General features: G+C 41.6%; 1 protein-coding gene across 2 annotated transcripts in view; it reads right to left on the reverse strand.

Moving 5' to 3' along the window:
- Positions 1-17,444: 17,444 nt before the first annotated feature.
- The window catches only part of tmem163a (transmembrane protein 163a), a 42,378-nt gene continuing 38,823 nt past the window's right edge, over positions 17,445-20,999 (reverse strand). For both annotated transcript variants that reach the window (XM_030343731.1, XM_030343732.1), the window contains one exon: positions 17,445-20,759. In XM_030343731.1, coding sequence (XP_030199591.1) covers positions 20,699-20,759 — 61 coding nt within the window. In that variant the 3' untranslated portion in view covers positions 17,445-20,698. The remainder of the gene's footprint in view (positions 20,760-20,999) is intronic.

Raw genomic sequence — 20,999 nt, forward strand, 5'->3', positions numbered from 1 at the left:
TATATAGTAATGTATAGCATATGTTTCGTTTAAAATGCACGATAACCATGATAAGACAGATTATTTGTTATTTGTGTGAGAAAGGCATTTACCTTCCAAAAAGAAAAATGCATTATTAAAAATGATAATTTAATCATATTAGATATGAATGCAATTAAGATTGTCCATAACATCATCGTATATAATATCATATAGCATACAATATTCATACATGTATGAATATTAATATAAAATAATATAACACTCCTAAAAAGTATGAATAAACAGAGAAAAAAGGCAACAACCTTCCAGAAGCTTGAAATGCTGGTTTTCAACAGGGTGTTCATCTGATAGGCCATTAGGGAGGGTTGACCAATGGCATCACAGCCACAACAAACCACAAGCATTTCCACAGAGGACAGTCTGTTAGAAGCTCTCAGTCTGATATGGAAAGGGCCTGCAATGAAAAAATGATACTAACAATTCAACAGTGGTGAAAAGGAATAATAACAGGTTTGAATTAGTCCTATGGGGAAAGGCTAGGGTATTTAACTCCAAGAAGAAAAGTTTGGGGCTTCAACCCAAAATGTCCTCGGTCTAAACTTTATCTAGAGCTACAACGATTCATCTTTTACCAACAATGTTAATAATGTAGTTTTAACTTAGTTAAGTTTGAGTCTACTGTGCGTGTACATGTATATATTTCTATTGAATCAATATAATGAAAAGTGGTTGCTTCATTATGTAGTTTAACTACTACTTTTGGATAATTTGTTTGCGTACCTTGGAAAGGGTTTCTGATGCTATACAAGGCTGTTTTTCCGAGCATTTCCCTGCTTTGGGAGAAGGATCCGTTTAGTCCAGAGAGGAGAAAAACAAGCCTCACAAGACTTCCTTTTTGCAGTGAAACCCTGATGGAAACATCTGAGGACTGCAGACAGCTGCCATCTTCTGACACCACCGATGCAGATAGACCTGCTATGCTTTCCAACACGCACATCTGAACCAAAGATCACAGAAAAATAATAAGAAAAGTTACTTTCTGAAGCCCAAAGCAAATAGAGCTGAATTTCGCCTTATAGCTCAACACAAAAATTCAAAAAATATGTCACAGCGGTGATCTTGGGCTTAAACGTGTTGCTCCTTAAAATTAATCCTGGAGAAAGTAAAAGGTGATACTTTGCTCGCTCTCTGAGATTCCCAACCTGTTGCCATGGAAATAGCTTCAAAGTACGATAGAAAAAGCCTACATATGCGACGCAACACATCACAGCAAACAGTGAACCCCAACGTGTAATTAGATCAGGCGTTAATTGGCGCATCGAAACCCCCTCTCTCTCTCACTCTGCAGAACATGGAAATGGCTGTTGATTCTCAGGTCTGGCTGTTTTGCCAGCTGCCATTCGCTTGAGATGCAAGTTAATTCTTCCACATACACACACTCACACACACAAACACACACACACAATCAGACACACACACACACACACACACACACGCACACACACGCGCACACACACGCGCACACACACGCGCACACACACGCGCACACACACGCAAACACACACACGTGTTGCAAAGTGCTTTGGTTGTTTTGAATGGAGCTAGATAAATGCAATAAATTACTGGTGGTTATATCATACAATGGCAGAAGCACAGCTGAACATTTGAATAATATCTTGAATTATATCCATCTGGTGTGGGTGGAGGAGGGAGGGCGTGGATATCCCAGTCTGCTTATTGATAACAATGACTTTGTTGACTGTCAAGGCCCTACCTGTTCCTTAATGAGCTCTTCCTTAATTATACAGTTTATCTTCTAATATGATCATTATAGGCTGCAGAATTCAAACAAAGAGACATCTAGCCCCAGGCCAAACCACCTCATTAACGGCAAGATCCTGAATTCACGGTAAGAAGCTTTGAATATAAACATCTATATATATCTGGTTGAAGAAAGTCCTAAATAAAAAAAGCTACTTCACCACAACCGTTGACCAAGTCATAACCCACAGGGCGATAGTGCGATAAGTATTTGCGTTGTATTAGTGCAGCATAACAATGGTATAGTAGTGCGTCACCTGCAGGTCCTGTGTCTGAGGGAGGCCGGGGCTGTTGCCAGAGGCGTGCAGGCTGAGGGGATGGCAGCCCAGCCCCAGAAGATCCAGGGCGGCTGAGCCCACCGCGAGGCTGGGGCGGACGTCCCCGACGGCAGCCATGGAGCTGGCCAGCACACCCCCCCCAGGCCGGAGGAGGGTGTAGGTGATACCAGGGGTCCCTACACAAACACACATGAAAGAATGATGAAGTAAGTTCTGCAATAAAGTTAGACAGACAACGTGGTGTGTAGTCGCTGTAGTGAACCCAGACAAAAGCAGTATGTCCTGTATCATGTATACCTTAACCCCAGCTGCTCTCTAATCTGTACTTCAAAAATATACCATTAATCCGTACATTTGCCGATGTTTCTATGTGAAGCACTTTGAGTATGCCCTGTGTATGAAAAGTGCTACATAAATAAAGTTACCTTGCCTTGCCTACTTTAGGGTTAGGGTTAGGGTTAGGGTTAGGGGTTAGGGTTCGTGTTAGTGTTAGGTTAGAGTTAGGGATTAGGGTTACGGTCCGGGTTTTCAAATTTGACAATCGAATAATTAATAACGGAAAAATTCGCAGAGAGAATAATAGATAATAGGTTGAATGGGTGAATGGAGGACACAACCCGTGTCTGCTCTTCGGCTTTCTTGCCTGATGCCCCGTTCATCCGGACCTCCAGGGGTCTCCCCAGTAGGGCCGTGCAGCCGTCTTCAGCCGATAACAAGTCACCCGAGTGACAGGTGAGGTCGCGGAGCTCCGTCCTGTGTCCTCCGATCACGACCACCGTCTGAGCGCTGACGTCATCCATCTCACCGCCACCGTTGCCGCCGGAACATTCCACCCTCAGCGTATATACCCCAGGCCGGACATATCGGTGCACAACATTGCTCTCCGACCTGTAGGGAAAGATCCCCCCCAACGGGTTGGTAACGGTCACTCCATTCATCCATCAACCGCAGGCTCTAACCTTCTAGGGGCTCACTCATAGTAGTCAAAGTTGCCCTGTACCGTACTCAAGTACGATTGCCCCCGCCCCCCATTGTGCCGCTGGCCTGTGCTCACACTAAGCAATCTCAACTGGGCTTGAGTACGGTTGTCTCTTGTACATACGTATGCGTTTGCACGTGTGGGCTCATTAGCATCTGTACCGTGGCCTGAGCACACCTCTCCGAAGTGTAATGAGGCCACAGAATTGAACTGTACTTGAGTACGGATGGTGTGCTCACACTAGACAAACGATCTAGACTTTAGGGGGAAAAACGTTCTTGGGCACGGTAAAGACGGCCTAGTGTGAGTGCGCCCTAAGGTGAGAAGTTCAATGTAATGGCAAGGAAATGCTTGGGTTTTTCACGGTGCAAGCAAGTCAATATAAATTAGTAATGGGCAAAAAAAAATCATAAATTTAATTGTGTGAAAGGGAGCATCATATGCAGAATAAATATGTATATAGATGAAGTACAATGTCTATACTGCATATTGTGAGAGGCACAGAGAAGGAGGCAGAGATCAAAGTCTTTCTAGGGTTTCAACCCTGCTACTTAAACTGAACTATAAAAAAAGAACTAAGTAAAGAACTAAGAGACAAACGACAGAATGGCATAGAGTGTGTGTGTGTGTGTGTGTGTGTGTGTGTGTGTGTGTGTGTGTGTGTGTGTGTGTGTGTGTGTGTGTGTGTGTGTGTGTGTGTGTGTGTGTGTGTGTGTTTGTATGTGTGTATGTGTTTGTGTGAGTGGGAGGATGTCTACCCGCTGTGTGTGTGTGCTAACTGCATCTCTTCTCTCACTTGGTCCTCTTCCCTGATGGGTAAACAAACAGCGGTCTAGTGGTTGTCCACAGTGGACCGCTTGTTTGTGCTTTGGTTCTTCAACAAAGAAACTGCTTCAGTTGTGTACCTCGTGTTCTATAGCTTTAATGTTGATCGTGCACATGAAGCAGGAGCCTACATTGCCTGACGACAATAACGCCGATGTAGACCGATAATACAAATGAACATTATTTAAATCAGACGTATATAGTTAGTTAGTTAGGCCTTTGTATTCATTCTCCTGTGTAAGCCATCTCCTGTGCTCCTTCTCCAGGTGTTTTTGGGCCTCCCTCTGCTCCGTTTGCCTTGTGGGTTCCATGTTAGTGCCTGTTTGGTTATTGCTGTTTTGCCTTTTCTTAGTGTGTGACCTATCCAGCTCCACTTTCTCTTTATCAGCTGTATCTCTATTGGCTCTTGATTGGTGCGTTCCCACAGGTTGGTGTTACTGATACGGTTTCGCCAGAAGATCCTGAGGATGCGTCTAAGGCAGTGGTTGATGAAAGTCTGCAGTTTATTGGTGATGGTATTGGTGGTCTTCCAGGTTTCTGATCCATACAGCAGTAAAGATTTGACGTTGAAGATTTTGAGCTTAGTATTGAGTGAGATGTTTTTAGTTTTCCAGATATTATTTAATATGTTGAATGTTGTTCTTGCTTTCTCTATTCTTGACTTCACATCTTCCTCTGTCCCACCGTCCACAGCTATCACACTTCCCAGATATGTAAATTTGATGACCTCTTCCAGTGTTTGGTCCCCGATGTTTATAGGACTCATGCTTTTGTTGTTTATCCGCATTGTTTTGGTTTTTGCTCCGTTTATTTTAAGCCCCAGTCCTTCTGCTGCTGCTGTTTCTAGCAGTTGGGATTTCTCTCGCATCTGCTGGTGGCTATGTGAGAGTAGTGCAATGCCATCTGCAAAGTCGAGGTCCTCTAGCTGTTCTGTCAGACTCCATTGGATGCCAGTATTTTTATTGTGGGTAGTTTGCTCATGGTCCAGTCAATGCACAAGAGGAAAAAGGAAAGGGGAAAGCTGGCAGCCCTGTTTCACGGTGAGCACTGTGAATGTTTCTTGTGCCTGTCCCTGGTGGAGCACTTGGCATTGCATGTCCTGGTATGTGTTCTTGATGATGTTTATGTATTTGGGGGGGATTCCTTAGTGTGCCATTAAATTCCATAGCCGCTTTCGTTCTACACTGTCAAATGCTTTTTCCAAGTAAATGAAATTGACGTAAACAGGTGTGTTCCATTCTCTCGATGATCCTGAGGGTAGCAATTTGGTCACTGCATGATTTTCCATTTCTGAAACCAGCTTGGTTCTCTCTCAGCTCATCGTCAACCCCCTTTCGCAGTCTCTCTAAAATGATGCGGTTGAGCACTTTGCCTGGCGTCGATAGCAACATGATTCCTCGGTAGTTATTGCAATCCCTGAGGTCTCCTTTCTTAGGAATGATTGCAATAAGCCCACCCTTCCAGTCTGCTGGTATATTTTCCTCATCCTCCCATATTTCCTTGATCAGCTGGTATAGCATGGTGGTTGAGGTTTCAACAGCATGTAGGGCCTCGGCTGGGATGTCATCTGGCCATGCTGCTTTGCCACGTCGTAGTGCCTTAATTGCCTTCCTTACCTCAGATCTTGTTGGGGGGGCAGAGTTGATGTTAAGCATGTGTGCTGCTGGTGGAAACTCTATTTCTTGGACAGGGGGTGGTCTATTGAGCAGCTCCCTGAAATGCTCTGTCCATCTTTGGTGTTGTTCTTCCTTGGTGGTAACGAGTCGTCCCTGTTTATCACGGATTTGTGTGTTCGTCTGTCTGAACTTTCCGGCCAGTTTCTTGGTGGTCATGTATAGGTCCTTGAGGTTGTTTTTTCCAGCTGCTTCCTGTGCTTCTTGTGCCAAGGCCTCGATGTAATTCTGTTTATCACATTTAGCGCTTTTCTTCACCTCCTTCTTTGCTAACTCGTAGTCTTTGTGGGCTGCTGCCTTTCTTGCTGGGGTTTTGCATTTGTTTAGTGTTTCCTTTTTTGCCCTCCTCTCTTCTATTCTTTTCAGTGTTTCTGTTGACAACCAGGGTTTGTGTTTTGTTGGTTTCCCCACCACTTCTAGGCATGTTTCCTTCCATATGTTTTTCAGGCTGTTCCAGTACTCTTCCACTGATTGTTGGAGATCTTGCAGGGCTTGAAACCTGTTCTGTAGGGTGGTTTGGTACAGTTCAGTTGTTCCAATGTCTTGGAAGAGCTGTAGGTTGAATTTTGTTCTGCTGTCAGAGGGCTTGTTGCAGCGCTTTAGCTTAAGTTGGAGTTTTGCAGCCAGTAAGTGGTTGTCTGTCCCGACGTCTGCCCCCCTCTTCACTCGTACATCCAGGAGAGAGTGCCTAAACTTCCTGTTTATACATATGTGGTCGATTTGGTTTTCGGTAGTGTGGTCAGGTGATATCCAGGTGGCTTTGTGGATGGGTTTATGGGGGAAAAGAGTACCTCCTATAACCAGATTGTTGTCAGCACATACATCTGCAAATCTCTCCCCATTTTCGTTCATGGTGCCAAGTCCATGCTTTCCCATAGCCAGTTAGTATCCATTGTTGTTATTTCCCACCTTGGCATTCATGTCGCCCATGAGTAAGAGAAGGTCTCTTTCTTTTCTAGTCTGGAGTAGATGTTGTAGCTGGTTGTAGAAATTGTCCTTTAGTTCCTCATCTGTCACGGTCTGTCCGTCACGCCCCTTTCACCCTCGCAGCTCGGCTGCGTCAGGTGATTAGTGGAGCCTTTAAGTTGGCTGAACACTGTTCACCTGTTGCCAGATTGTCTTCGCTGTTAGGTTCATGCAAGTCTCTCCAGCAATTCGCCTGTCTCCTGTCCCGGCTTCCCGACCCTGCCTGTCCCTGACTACGTTCCCCGTCTCGTCCCTCTGGATCCTCGTTCGCCTGTCTTCTGTCCCGGTTTCCCGATCCTGTCTGTCCCCGACTCGATCTCCGCCCCGTCCCCGTTGATTTGCTTGACGAAGTAAAGATCGGAATATCATTGTATTTGCTTGTCTCTGAGTCGTGCTTTTGGTTTCTAATCTGCCAGTCTCCTCAGTAGAGCGTGACACTCATCAGTATTGTTGGTGGGTGCATAGCACTGTATGATTTGAAGGTTGATTATTTTATGGGTGGTTTGGAATCTTGCAGTGATGATTCTTGAATGTATGGGCTCCCAGCTGACGAGGGCCCTCTGTGCTTCTTTGGAGAGCATAAATGCCACTCCCTCCGGGTGTGGTGCTTTTTCATCTGCGTGTCCAGAGTAGAGTATGGACTCACACCACTGACCAATTTGACTTCTCCTGACTGGAGCCATCTGGTTTCGCAGAGGCCGAGGATAGAAACCCTGTATCCCCTCATCTCATCAGAGATGACTGTCGTCTTCCCTGCTGTGAACATGGTCCTGATGTTCCAGGTTGCGATGTTGCCTAGGGGATAGAAGATTCCGACACACCCTCTCCATATGGTTTTCAGTATGCGTCTTCATTGTCTCTTTAGCTTGTATGCCCGAAGAGTCTTCATCTCTTAGGTTGTGGGCTTTCTTTTTCTTTATCAATGTTTCTGTAATCAATTGAATCCACTTCACGGGTGATTGGCCCATGAGTTTTATCATTTCCCTATTGGCCAGCTTGACCTGTTTCCACCTCTCACGACGGTGACGTTAGGGTTGGGTTTTGAGAGGCGAGACGTATATAGACCTCGGTACAATAAATTGTTTATGTGGTGTCGTTTTTGCATATTGAGATGGCTTCGTATGTTTTGTCTCTTTTAGATATCATACCTGTCCTGTTCTTTCTGCTGCAACGTGCGAATATTTTCTCATTGTATATTTGATCTATTATTATTATTAGGGGTCCAAGCCAACAGGTTGGATCCCTATTGTTTTTGTAGTTATTATTATTATCTGGTTATCTTATCTCCTCTAATTTGACCCTTCCTAAACATTATCTTGCCTTAACTGTAACCTTTCTTTCCTTACCTCTCCTGACCTTACCTTGACTGATAGCTCACCTTTGTGTTCTCTGTAATCGTGTGAAATGCCCGTCACCGGTCGCCAGCAGACAGGTGCTGTGATCTGGGAATAGTCGCCGCTTCCAAAACACTCTTATGTTGACACTTTCTGAGACCATGCCACGCTTGTTTACTGATAGTTTCAGTGCTGTGAGGAACGATAACCGCATGAAAGAATTAGCCCAGCGTTCTGGAGGCAGGCCAGCAAAATGTATATATTACTAAAAAAATTATTAAGCTTTTATGTTGAGAAAGTAGCATTAAAGTAGTTTACAACGTTTACAAAGTAATTACCGCAACCAATCTCTGTCTATCAGGGAATAATGAAAGGGTTTGTCATGGGTACACGTTGTTAAATGCGTAGAGTGAGCGGTAGGCAAATAGGTGCTGACTGACCGTCGTCACAGTGGTATTGGACAGACAGATAGCTTCCATGGATAGGACAGGGTTCGCCCAGTAGAGACTGAACCACGCTGGCCCGACACACCTCGAGTCCGTCGCACTGTTCTAAGAGACACACGGAGAGGGAGAGACAGGTTACATTTAAATCCAAATTGACAGTCATATCAGCTGTTAATATTAATATGGTTAATGTTTCAACACTTTTGGGGGTTTGGGATATTTTGCCACATTCAACTTCTTTGTTAACCGGACTGTAACATAGCCAAGTTGGAAAGTTTGGAGTGGATATAGGCCTACCAGTAGATATATGTATTGTCTGGATAAGGGGGAAATTATATAGAATGAGAGAAAAATCATTTCTATGTTTTTTTAAATTATTTCTCTTAATTTAAACCACCATCATCTTCGTTATAATTACCAGAATTATAATCAGTCAATCTTTATTTATTTTTATATAATCAGGTTATAATTATTTTTAAAAGACTAGGCTACCCCGCCGATTTCAACCAGCTTTGTACCATTACCATTAATATATGCAGACGATAAAAGTTTCCTCGACGCTGCCTGCAGCTAAATCCCTGCGCTCATTTGCAGTAGCAGGGGGAACTGCGGGCAGGCAGCATGAAGGGAAGTTAAACATATTTAATTTGCATATACTAACCTCATGGTAATGATACAAAGCTGATTGACATCTGCAAATAAGTCCTAAAGCCAAGTCAGTTTTAAATGTCATCAGTTTTGGTTGGTGCCAGACAATAGTGCATTATAGTCAGTCCTCTATTCAACCGGGGAAGTCAATATTTACCTGTGTGTGTGTGTGTGTTTGTGTTCGAGCGTGTGTGTTCTCCTGGGTGTGACATGGCGTATTGAAGCGCATTGAGCTTCTTCTATAGGCTCTGATGTCAGGGCTATATTTTCATGGGGAAACCAGTGTCATATTTATGACCCATCCCCCGCTTAGGCAATCTGCTCTTTAAAGCTGAAGAAAGGCTCAATGAATCAAATTGTTTTGCACAAAAAAGAAAGTCATGATGCTCACCTATTCAATCCACTACATATGGTTACTGGTTAATGACTGGTTGTTAAGACAGGACTGCGTACCTGCTAGTATATTTAAAACATCCACAGAGGCACACTGCTCAGACGTGGGCAATGTAAATGATGTCGTCGAGAGTGAGAGGGGTCGTTGACAGTAGTGAGGGTTCTCTCGACCAAAAGAACCACCGTCGATGTTGATCACGTGACCCGACGGGCATGGCAGCTCTACGTCATGGCCTTCGCACGCTATGGCCCGAACCGACTCTGAAATAAAGGGAATCAAACCCCATTCATAAAGTCAAAGTCAAGGAAAGACAGCCTAATGATTCATAGCCACAGGGCACTAGTGAACTGCCAATCATTTAGTGTGGTCCAAAGGGCATACATTCACTGGGGCATTGACACATGGTGAAAACAATGTGTGTGGTCAGAGTGGAGTTAGCAGAGGCGCAAAAAAATACAAAAACCTCCAGTGATCGTCCCGGGGTTACACCACAGGGAAACTAAAGTGGCTAACCATTGGTGTGCTAAATCTTCAGAGGCAATGGGTCGTAAAAAACCAAGATACCGACCATACTGGCAGACAAAGTTCAGCTCCTGGTGGCAGTCTGCGGTGGCCTTCCAGCGGAATAAAGAGTTTCCCTGGAGGTGCGCAGAGCACACCTCTGGCGGCACCCCATTCCCCCAGTCGGAATAAAGGAAATCCGAGCCGTCCAGCCAATGCAGGCTACCTGCTGGGTTAAACAGGGGGGGGGGGAACTTTCACTAGCTTTCTCTGGTGGAAGTCATTCATTCTGTAAAGAAGCTGACTGGTCTCTGCTTTCAGATTATACTGAGGCAAACAAACTCAGTATCTAAGACTTTCCCAGAAACTAAATCATAATTCACATTGGTGCCTCGCGGACTCTAATCAGACACAACAGAAATATATTCTGTATGTATAGACACAATTTTCCTGACATAAGTGATTTTATTGGTTCTTGCTTGGATACAAGGCCTGTGATTGCAGTCAGTACTAGCAATGATGGAAGTGACTAAACCAAAAACAAACTTATTTATTTAAACTAAACCTACACGTCAAGACGGAGCCTGGAACCTGTGCACACGGCTTGTTTAAAGTTTAAATCCGGACATCTTGAGCTTGGCTTTGACTAAAATAATTCAAAAGTAATAGAGTAGGTAATAATAAGCATAGCATATGTTGAGATGTATTTTTGCAATGATTTGATGGATTTTAACAATTTCTTTAATTATAATCCCGAAATAATTGTTGCATTTCTAAAAAGGTGAAGAATATTTCACCTCTAAAAAGGTGAAATATGAATACATAATCTGCTGAAAAATAATAAATATTGTATCACATTACATCATGTCAGAATAGGGTTTAGTAGGACATTATAATAATGCTTAATAATTAATACAGTTTAATAATGCTTCATACTTTTGATAATGTTAACTGAAGGACTGTACATAATTTACCAAACATGCTAAGGGTAATCAAACATAATTCCTGTCTGCTTAATTTGTACGTATTTATTTTCGCTACCTGTCCATTCCCTGGCGTTGCCGTGTGCAGGTGCATGCGGGGCCAGGCCCAGCCACCAGTCTCTCTCCAGGTCCAGCTGGGACCGGAGGAACGCCTCGGTCTCCTGGGTGCGGACGAAGGCCAGGTGTCCTCCGCCTTGCTCACACCACGCCTGGGCAGCCCAGAACGACCGCCTCGCTCCAACAAAGTCGTAGCAGGAGCCGTCAAAAGCCTTACGGGGTTCTGGGCAGACAGCAGACCCCAAACCTCTGTCAGCCCCGGAGGAAACTACACCACCAGAGAGGGTGGTCAGGAGAAGACACAGGAACCCCACCTCATTCATGTTCTAACCGCAGTGGAACTTTTTCCACTAACTACAACAGTGGTTATTGTACCTCCAAACGATGAGTTTGTGCATCGAAAATAAGACAAAAAAAACAATTAGTTAAGCTTCAATGCGCATCTTAACTCCCCAATGGAGAGTGGACTAAAATTACGCAGCCTGGAAGATGCTTCAGTTTATCGTTGCTGTGTCCGGGGACATAATATATGTGGAAACTGTGTCCCATGCTGGTTTTAAAGTGGGGTCTGATGGCGTGAGCATCGCTTAACACCTGTTTAGACCAGGCCAAAGCCTGAATGCCCGATGTTAAATCCTTCACTTCTAAGTGCACCATCCCCTGTATGCAAACAGAGAGGCTGACAATAGCTTACAATGCACACAGTGGTACAGCACAGGCTTATTCAGAAAGTGACTCTCTATGTGGGTTTCAGATGACTGACTAGATGACTCACTATCATTGGATTGATGGGGATGGCTGTGGCATTTCTAACAAATTACACCCAAATGTATACATGAAGTGCAGTATGGCCCCACACTGATCTTACTAGACTAACGTCTATCTCGTTAGATATTGTACATTGCATGAATACAGAACCATTTATTGTAAAAGGAGCGAATGTGAACCTTGTAGAACATATTTGGAAAAAAATGCAATTTGTTGTTAGCTTTTAACGTTGATGTGAATAGAATGAATTCAACTGTCTAAAATATATTGCAGTCATTATGGGTAATTTAAGGAAACACTCTCCAGGGCAAGGAAACACAGCAGTCAACTTCCGCCAGAAGTCCAACATTGAAACAAAAATGAATGAATAGAAAATGGGGGAAAAAAAACAATGTCAAGGAAATTGCAACATAAATTCAATCAAAAAATACAAGAACATGCGGAATGTTGTATACAATAAACACATAAGACCAGAGATAAATATTCATACAGCTTGCCCAACTCTCTGTAATAGAGAATGCACAGCAGGGGATGGTAAATTGCCTTGCCCAACTCTCTGTAGAGAATGCACAGAAGGGAATGGTAAATTGCCTTCACCTTGAACCAACGTGTGCAGCGAATGTAAAGTGTGAATGCAGAAGTTGTTCCCTACAGCATATCCGAGTTGCGGTTAATGGCTGGAGTCATGCAGGTCTGCTGCCACGGAGCACTAGCCCAAATAAGAGGCCAGGCACCCCCTGGTATAACAAGATTAGCATTACGACTTGCAAACGTCAATGCTGAATTCGGATTTATTGCTCAGAGCAATTTTGTTTGGCTGTTGACTGGTCGCAGTCAGACTGACCCCCGTGTGCAAAATAAAAGAACAAAGACGTCACACGCAGCAGGCACAGAAGTTATTGAGGCCATGTCAAGTCAGAGGTTTAATTTATAAATTAATCTGAGGTTGTTCTGTTGAGTAATTGAGTGAAAGTAATTTGTAATGCGAGTATAATTCCTTGGTTATCTCCTAGATTTTGAGCCTTGCATCCCATATTGGGTAAATTGTCCGAAGCTCTCTGACCTATTCATGTTTCCACTCTGAGACTCCCTAGTACTCTGCAGCAGAGCTATTTAGATGTCTCTACCCTGCAGGAAATTGGAATTGCTTTTTTATGAATTATGCCAAATGGAATGTTGATCGTTGTTCTCTGACTCGTCGTCATGTTGTTGACTGCTGCCGCCTGACTTTGCCGGGCCATTCTTGGAAAAAAAAGATTATTTCTTTATCTGGTCAAATAAATAAAGGTATTTTCTTTAGTTTTTCAAATACAAATGCAACAGTAAATGCAAAATAATAGCGCCACGCAACTCAAGGAAGAAGAAGGTCATTACCAATGACAACATAATCAAGTGGACCATATGTTTTTCCTACTAAGGGTTATAGGTGTAAGGTTTAACCCAATTTCAATCGAAGTATCAAGTGTTAAAACACAACAAAATATGGGCCCTATCTTGCATCCGGCGCAATTGACTTTCTACACTGACGCATGTGTCGTTGCTAGTTTGCAACTGGCGCAGAGCGTTCTTTTCCCTCCACCGCCACGAGTCGGTAAATTAGGGAATGATCTTGCGCCCCAAGGGGCGGTTCGGCGAAAGGAGGAGGCGTTTTCTGGCGCAAACGTTCCCTGGTGCTATTTTGCAGTTTCAGAAAACAATTGCCCACAAACCAGGAAATACCTGGTTTAAAGTCAGTGGCGCGTTGTTCAGATGCTATTTTAAGGGCGCATGCATAATGTTGCTTGTGCACCTCGCGTATACACTTTGCTTCTCTCATCTACCTAGCCACACATTCTTGGTAAATTATTTGGGAAAGAACAGCAGCGGTAATAAGTTGTAGGCCTACTTTTAAATCAATGCATCTGCAAACACCGTACAGCAAACACATATTTTCTTAACACAGATATCGTGCATAAACCCATAACTTTTAGGATTGATGAGTATTTGATCGTGCGAAAACATTGTTTTACCGCGAGTGAGTGTTAAAAAGAATGAATGAATGCGGGTGCGCGTGTGTGTATGTGTAAAATAATGAATGAATGCGGGTGCGCGTGTGTGCGTCCATCAGTTTAAACACACGCAACCTAAACAAGTAACACATAATACAGTCCATGGCAATGTATATTAATGGGGGGGACACATGCATATTAGGAACACAAGTCGATAACGATAATGCATACAATACTGGTAAGAAACAATGTTTGTTAATGTATTGTCTGCATCATTAAATAGAACCACAGTTACCACATATCATACGTGTGTTAAGTTTTCTTATTTATTATATTATTATACAAAGAAGATGCATTCAATTGTAGCCTAGGCTACTACGAGAAAATAACTTATAGCCTACCACCAATTCGAGGTCATCCACGAAGATAACAGCCCTTTAAGGCAAATCGGATCAAGCATCAACATCAACAAAGTTTGCTGCATTGTAAAAACCATTTCAGAATATTTTTATTTTTTTTCAAGAAAAGTTTTGGGTGGGCCTGTTGAACCAGGTCCTTCAGGCCCACCCATAACGCCGTGCCTGCTAATCACACTTGCAGAAATGCAGACCATCTTTTCTGCATCCCAGCTTTTACTGCAATGATGAACGCAGTATGTTCCCTGGAATGTGCTACTTTATATCAGATCTTAAACGATCAATGGCGCTGTGATTCTGATCTCCATGAGGCACTTTATAACATTCCCGCCTCACATGTGATCACAGCACCACCTTAAGGCTTAAGTTGTGTACAGCAAGTGTTTGGTTCTGTATTACGTAGTTCTAAAACAACAATTTATACATGGTTATATTATTATATATTCCCTATTCCCCTTTAAAATCATATTCTTAATATTTATATATTAAATGTAGCTAAATTAACTAAATTAACCTTTTTTTCCATTGCCTGCAGAAGAGGCATGCGGTCATGTGGTTGGCGGTCATACACACTACATCCTCAAGCCGAAAAAAAACCTTCTGTAGGGTTTAGAAATGGCGAGTATACGACTTCAAATTGTTTATGGTTGGTGTACCTGTTCCAGACCAAAACAGCCCGATGGAAATTTGAAGTGTGAAGTGAATCTAGAAGTGGGATGATATGTTGGGTATTGTAGGGACCTATTTTTTCATGATGGTGCAGTTACCCTCGAAGGCTTGGCGGCAGTGGCGTATCCAGGACATTTTTACTAGGGTGGCCAAGATGGGACACAAAGCTTGTGTGGGGTGGCCATGGCATAGCGAAGTTTAATACATACACGTACGCAGCCAACTGCGGTTCGAATCCCGGTCCTTTGCTGCATGTCACATCCCCTCTCTCTCCCATGATTTCCTGTCTCATAACTGTCAAATAAAGGTGTCTATGCTGGTAAAATTACTTCTTTTTTTTAAAGTCATTTTTTAAATTCCATTACCACCTATCACAGTCCTCAAGTATATCTGGTTATTTTAACATGTCTATTTTTAATCAGTAATTATGTTCAGAATAAGGTACACATTTTCTAAGAGCCATTTCCTTATAGTGGATTAAAGTCCTCATCTCTTCACAAGTTAAATTAGAGTAGCAAAATTCAACTGCTCTTAACTCATCCTATATAATAACATTAATCAGCTCATCATCTGTGTCACCTGTATTGTTACCTGTGTTTGCTTTACTAATTGAGGCGCCATCTTGTGGTTACATAAAACACAGCAATCCAGGCAACAGAACAAACCAAAATGCTTTAAGATAGACCTTATTAAAAAGTGTATCTGTAAGCAAAGGATAAATTAAGCTTGTAAGGAAAAAAACAGAAATATTTGTTGTTCTTTACATGCTTAGTTTATGTTATTATTTAGCTTAGATATAATTTGTTGGAGATACTGGAATTAGATTTTTTTGGTTTGTTCTTTGCTTTGGTGTGTTTTTATTTAACCACAAGATGGCACCTAAATTAGTAAAGCAAACATAGGTAACAATACAGGTGACACAGATGATGGCCTGATGACTGAATAATGTTATTCTAGGATGCCTTGTGATGTATGAAAATGTGCAAAAAGTGGGTTTTCAACCCAGACAGTATTCATGTCCAGGGCCCTGATGAAGGTATAAACGTTGGCTTTGATTCAGCATAAATTATGACGTTTATTTAAATCAAACAGTTAAGCCTTAGAATCACAAATTAACTTGATAAATATACATAAACAATTGTAACATAAACCAAACAAATCTTAACTCCAAAGTATATACTATAAAGTAATGTTATGTAAACCTTCAAACTCTCATGAACAATAGAGGATTCTAATAATAGTAACAAAGTGCAATAGAGGTAGCTAGTTCTTGCTTTTGCTCATTCTCCTGCTAAAAAATGCTTTCACATAGGCCATAAGATCACAAGACAAGACTTAAGTCCAATGCAATGCCACCAGACCAAATATAACTTGTAACCCCTTAAATAACACCTTTGACTCCATTAAAATGTCAAAAAGAAAGGAGGTGTCAACAATGTGCCTAATTATGTCTATTTATAGGATCTACAAAGGTTTATTTTTACATAACTACCACTCTTACAACTCACTTTTAATAACACAATTAACGCATATTGCATCTCAAGCATTTGTGGCATTTGAATGCAACAAATAAGTCACAGCTTGTTCTTGTGTTATAGCTACTTAAATCTAGACTGTCACTATGTTTCACACACTGGTTGGCCAAAAATATAACATTAGCTCTGTTGAACACACACATCTGCAAAAAACACCATCAGTCTTCAGTCCAGAAAACATCTTTTCATATTTCATGGCGGTATCCAAAACAAACGTTACATGCTTAACCTGGTTTGCAGGCTGCTAAGCAAGCTAGTGCAGTGTAGTTCGTCTTTTAGCTGCTACTTAGTGCTGGAAAAAGTTTTCCTACACATTCAGAGGGAACTACGATATAACTAAACATTAAATTACCATACCTCTCAACGACAGATTTCAGCGTCTTTATCGTTTTTATATTGTTCACGTTGTCACTGTGACCGTCGTCGTCCTCCTGTTTCACGGACCAGCAGCATGTGCAGCGCGCTCATCTCATGGGTCACCTGACCTGCATAGCTAAATGTCCGCCGAGCAGAAATCAGCTCTCACAGCCTCAGCACGACCATTACTGCGTTAGTTAAAAATGTAAAACTGACCCTAAATCAGTTGATCAGCTGTCATCATTGATTGACAGCATTTCTCTTATTTCTTGTGTTGACGAACTTGACCAACTACCTATCAGATCTTGGGTGGCCACAGGGGTGGCCAATGAGCTTTCAGGGGTGGCCCTGGCCACCCCAGGCCACCCCCCAGAATCGCCACTGCTTGGCGGCACACAATGATATAATTCCCCCGCGCTGCCCCGGGACGTGCACAATTGCCCTTTGGCCTTTTTGTAGCTGGCTGATAGGTGTTCAGTTTTGTAAGTAAATGTTTTGAGGTGTGTATTTAAGTATTGTCAATTACCCAATTTGTTTAGTATTTTGAATAGATGTGTTTCACCAATGACATACTGAGATGTCATTTTTGAACTAAGTGTCTTATGTTTGAAATAGTGTGTAGTGTGCAGGAGCAAGTGTGATGCAGAAAGGAGCAAGTATGTTGCAGAATAGCAAATAAAGTGCAAAGCAGCGCTTTTGTTTAAGGAATGGTTACATGTGTTTAAGGTATAGTTACAAAAACTTCAAGTTGTGTTACTTTGGTCTAAGCATGTGTCTATAGTGTCCAAGCAATTGAAAAAAACTAAAAAACAAACATAAACACGTTGTCGATAAATAAGCAGGATAAAACTTTATTGCACAACAAAAAGCGCCATCCTGGAACAAATAGAATTCACATGTTTATTTTACATAAATATGCTTACAGCCTCTATTATACCATGAATATATATACAAACAGACAAATATTATACTACATTGTCATCAACACTTGGTGGAAATTGAGAGATACTACTTTCTGTGTGTGTTTTTGCATGTGTTTGTTTGTGTTTGTGTGTGTGTAAGTCACACATAAAACGTTTCTAACTAACTGTTGACACTGTTGGAAAACAGTCCATGCAAAGCCTAGAGACAGAATTGGTGTATATAGCTTTATCTAGAGATTACCTATGTGATCCATGTTTTATACAAACAGGAGGTAAAGCACCCATTATTCATTCATACAGTTACAGTTTAAACAATCATAAATGGTACACCCATCAGTTGGGAAGCCATTATGTGCCCTAAGAGTAATGTGTATATGCATTGAAAGAATTCAATTAGATTGAAGTTCAATTAGATTGAAGTTTAAGAATAAAGCGGAAAAAAGCAAATGTGGGGACGTTAACTTTATTCTATCATCTAAAAGGTTTGATAGGTAATACAAATGGAGAGGTGAAATCTTCATCGCAGAGCTTATTGCTTACATTTTTTTCGCACTACTTTATGGATTTATATGGGCGTGACCTCATCCTGTAACTTGGCATGGGAAGCACAGGCTAATCTTAAATGTCTCTAAGGAAAGTTGCCATAGTCTAAATAAGCATCTAGAAGTAAAAATTCTCTCGTAAAAAACAAAAATACATTGTGACTCATTTGGAGTGATAGCATCAACCGATTAGACTATTTTCTATTTGTCGATTTGTGACCTCACATGTCTAGTGTGAAACCTTAACTTTGAAAAAGAGAAAATAGGAAAACCTGATGTACTGATGTCCTCTGGAGTAAAGATCCTAGATTGCAAGGAAGACTACATGTATTTAAAGAAATAAAGAATGAAGAAAACTTTGTTGGATAAAATAGAATACAATTTTAAAAAGTCAAACCTGCACTATGTCCCTTTTTCACAGCCTTCACTTTTGATTTCTGTGTCCTGTTGCTCAAAAGCACCAACGTGTGTGCTGGACCGTTTAAAAAAAACTGCGAAAGCCACTTGAATGAACGTCTTTCATAATTCAGACATCCAGTTATTATAATTCATTCTGAACAAAAGTGATGACTGTTATGTAAACAAAGGTGAGATGCTGCTGTTTAACCTTTAGATACATGATGTCCTCTTGAATACTCAGGGCGCCACCTAGTGGAGACAGATGGAAATCTGAAAATCAGTCATCCATGTGCTTGTCAGTGTGTAAACATTGGGCCTTCCAGGGGAACGGATTGAAACGGATTGTCTTCTATTCACCAGATGGGTACATGCAGCTACAGGGGAGAGTTCATCTTCTATTATTTTATGTATGAATTGATTGAATCCTTTCAGTAAATAAACTCGGAGGCTTCAGGTTTGAGAGTTACATCATTGAACGTTGTCAACCCCACAGTACTGTGAGGACTGCCTAATGGACTGCCTAATCTTCAAAACCACAGAGGAGCTACATGGTAGTACTGACTAGTCTGTTGCGTAAAGGCCAAACTGAACCTCGGTGTTGGGTCTCTACGTCACCCATGTAGCCTTCAGAGGCCGCTGAAAGGCCAGCCTCGTCTTTCATGCCATGTTTAGTTTCTGCAGTCCATTTATGATGGACAGATTGATGGAGGTTTGCTTAAATGTTCATTTGTACGACCCATCATCCTCACATGATAAATATCACCGTATCATCCCGAATGAGTGACTTTGGGGTCTTTTGCCTTTTGACTATGCTCAGAACCACAGAAGCGGAGGCGGCAGACACACCGCGTTCCCACGGGGACCTATTCGATGCAGAGGTTAAAGTCCCCCCTTATAGAGAATGACAACCCCCAGACAGACATGAGTCTTTCATTGCAATGTGGGCGACTGTGACCCAAACAGTGTATTAAACATACGGTATATTCACATTGTGCTCTTTCTATTTAGCAGCTGGAGATGATTCCAAGCAAAATACATTTAAGATTTCAGTTAAATATCGTGAGAATCATTCACTATCTATGCCAAACTTTGTCGGCCTTGATAAAACTAGCTGATCCGTTCTTTCACAGAGCTTTGCTGTATTTATTATTTTTTATAAATTATTCATTTTTTGTTTGTAGCAAAATATTTAGAGATGTAAACAATACAAATATAAATAAAAACAAATGTCAATAAATATAAAGCGATGATGGCACATGAAAATGCTTGCAGGAAAAAAACTTTTTTGCAGGTTTGTTTCAAAGAATTTGATGATATATAATCAAAACTATAATGCTTAAAGAAACCATATGCAATATTATTATCAAAATAAATGGAATAACTTAAGGTCTATATTATTCATGGCAAATGTAATCCAATACCTCTTCCAGTATTGCTGGATATAAATCTTGAATCAACCATTTCTTTGCACAAATATAAAATAATATATATGTACTTTTAAGTAATTTAATACATTCTTTGTTTTCGTATATTTTACCGAAAAACTTTTTAACATTTTACATTTTGCACTTGGTCTATTTACCTGTTAATAATCTAAACTAGGGCTTTTCAAATAACCTAAGTCATTAGTGCTTTTGGCACATCACTAATGAAACACATTTCTCTATACACAACATAACACTCGAAATCCAATAAGGTGTGAAAACGGCCAGCAATACCTATTCTAATCTTTCCTGGTCTATCAATTGAATTTCATCACAATAAAAGTTAGGCTTGAATATTACAGCTATTACTCAGATGTAGGACACCCAAACAGAAGCATCACACCATATTCATCACACAGTTAATACCAAAAAGGAAGTTAGATAAAACAAGGTTGTTTGAGCAATGGTGCAAAGGTAATTGACCTTTCAATTATGCAGTTCTTTGTAGGCAGGTTCTATGTAGAAATTCAGTGAAGCAATGTTATCATCTCCACTTCAGGAGAATTAGCAGGTTAATATCAACTCCAATTCGGTGTCACAGACAGGAAGTTATCTGCCAAATACTGGAAAACACTTAAACATGAGCAGAAACAATATTTATATCTGTGTGTGTTCTGATCCTTAATGTACCATAATGCATTGCCCTGGGCGGAGGGAGGGGGTGGAGGAAGCAGGGCATTATGGGTAATGTAGTACGGGGTGCTCTGAGATGAGTTGAGCAGTGCGGCGGTCACTCAAAGCGCTCGTAGTTCCTGGTCTGTCTGACGCGGGGCACCATGTCTACCAGGAGCCTGTGAGTAGAGAAGAAGATTATCGACCGCTCTTCAGGAAATGTAAAACTGAGTTCAATGTTATATATAAATGGCAACTGTTATGGGCATGTATTTGCGTGAACTACCAGGGTGGTCGGGGTGTTTCAGCTTCCAACTGAAATGCACTGGGTTCAAACTGCAATGTCGACCGTCTACACCTAGACGCCCGTGAGCAAAAAAGCCTAACCCCAACCTGTTTCTTAATGAGGTGAAAATAAA

This window comes from Gadus morhua, chromosome 20 (genome assembly GCF_902167405.1).
Source record: "Gadus morhua chromosome 20, gadMor3.0, whole genome shotgun sequence".
Lineage (NCBI taxonomy): Eukaryota > Metazoa > Chordata > Actinopteri > Gadiformes > Gadidae > Gadus > Gadus morhua.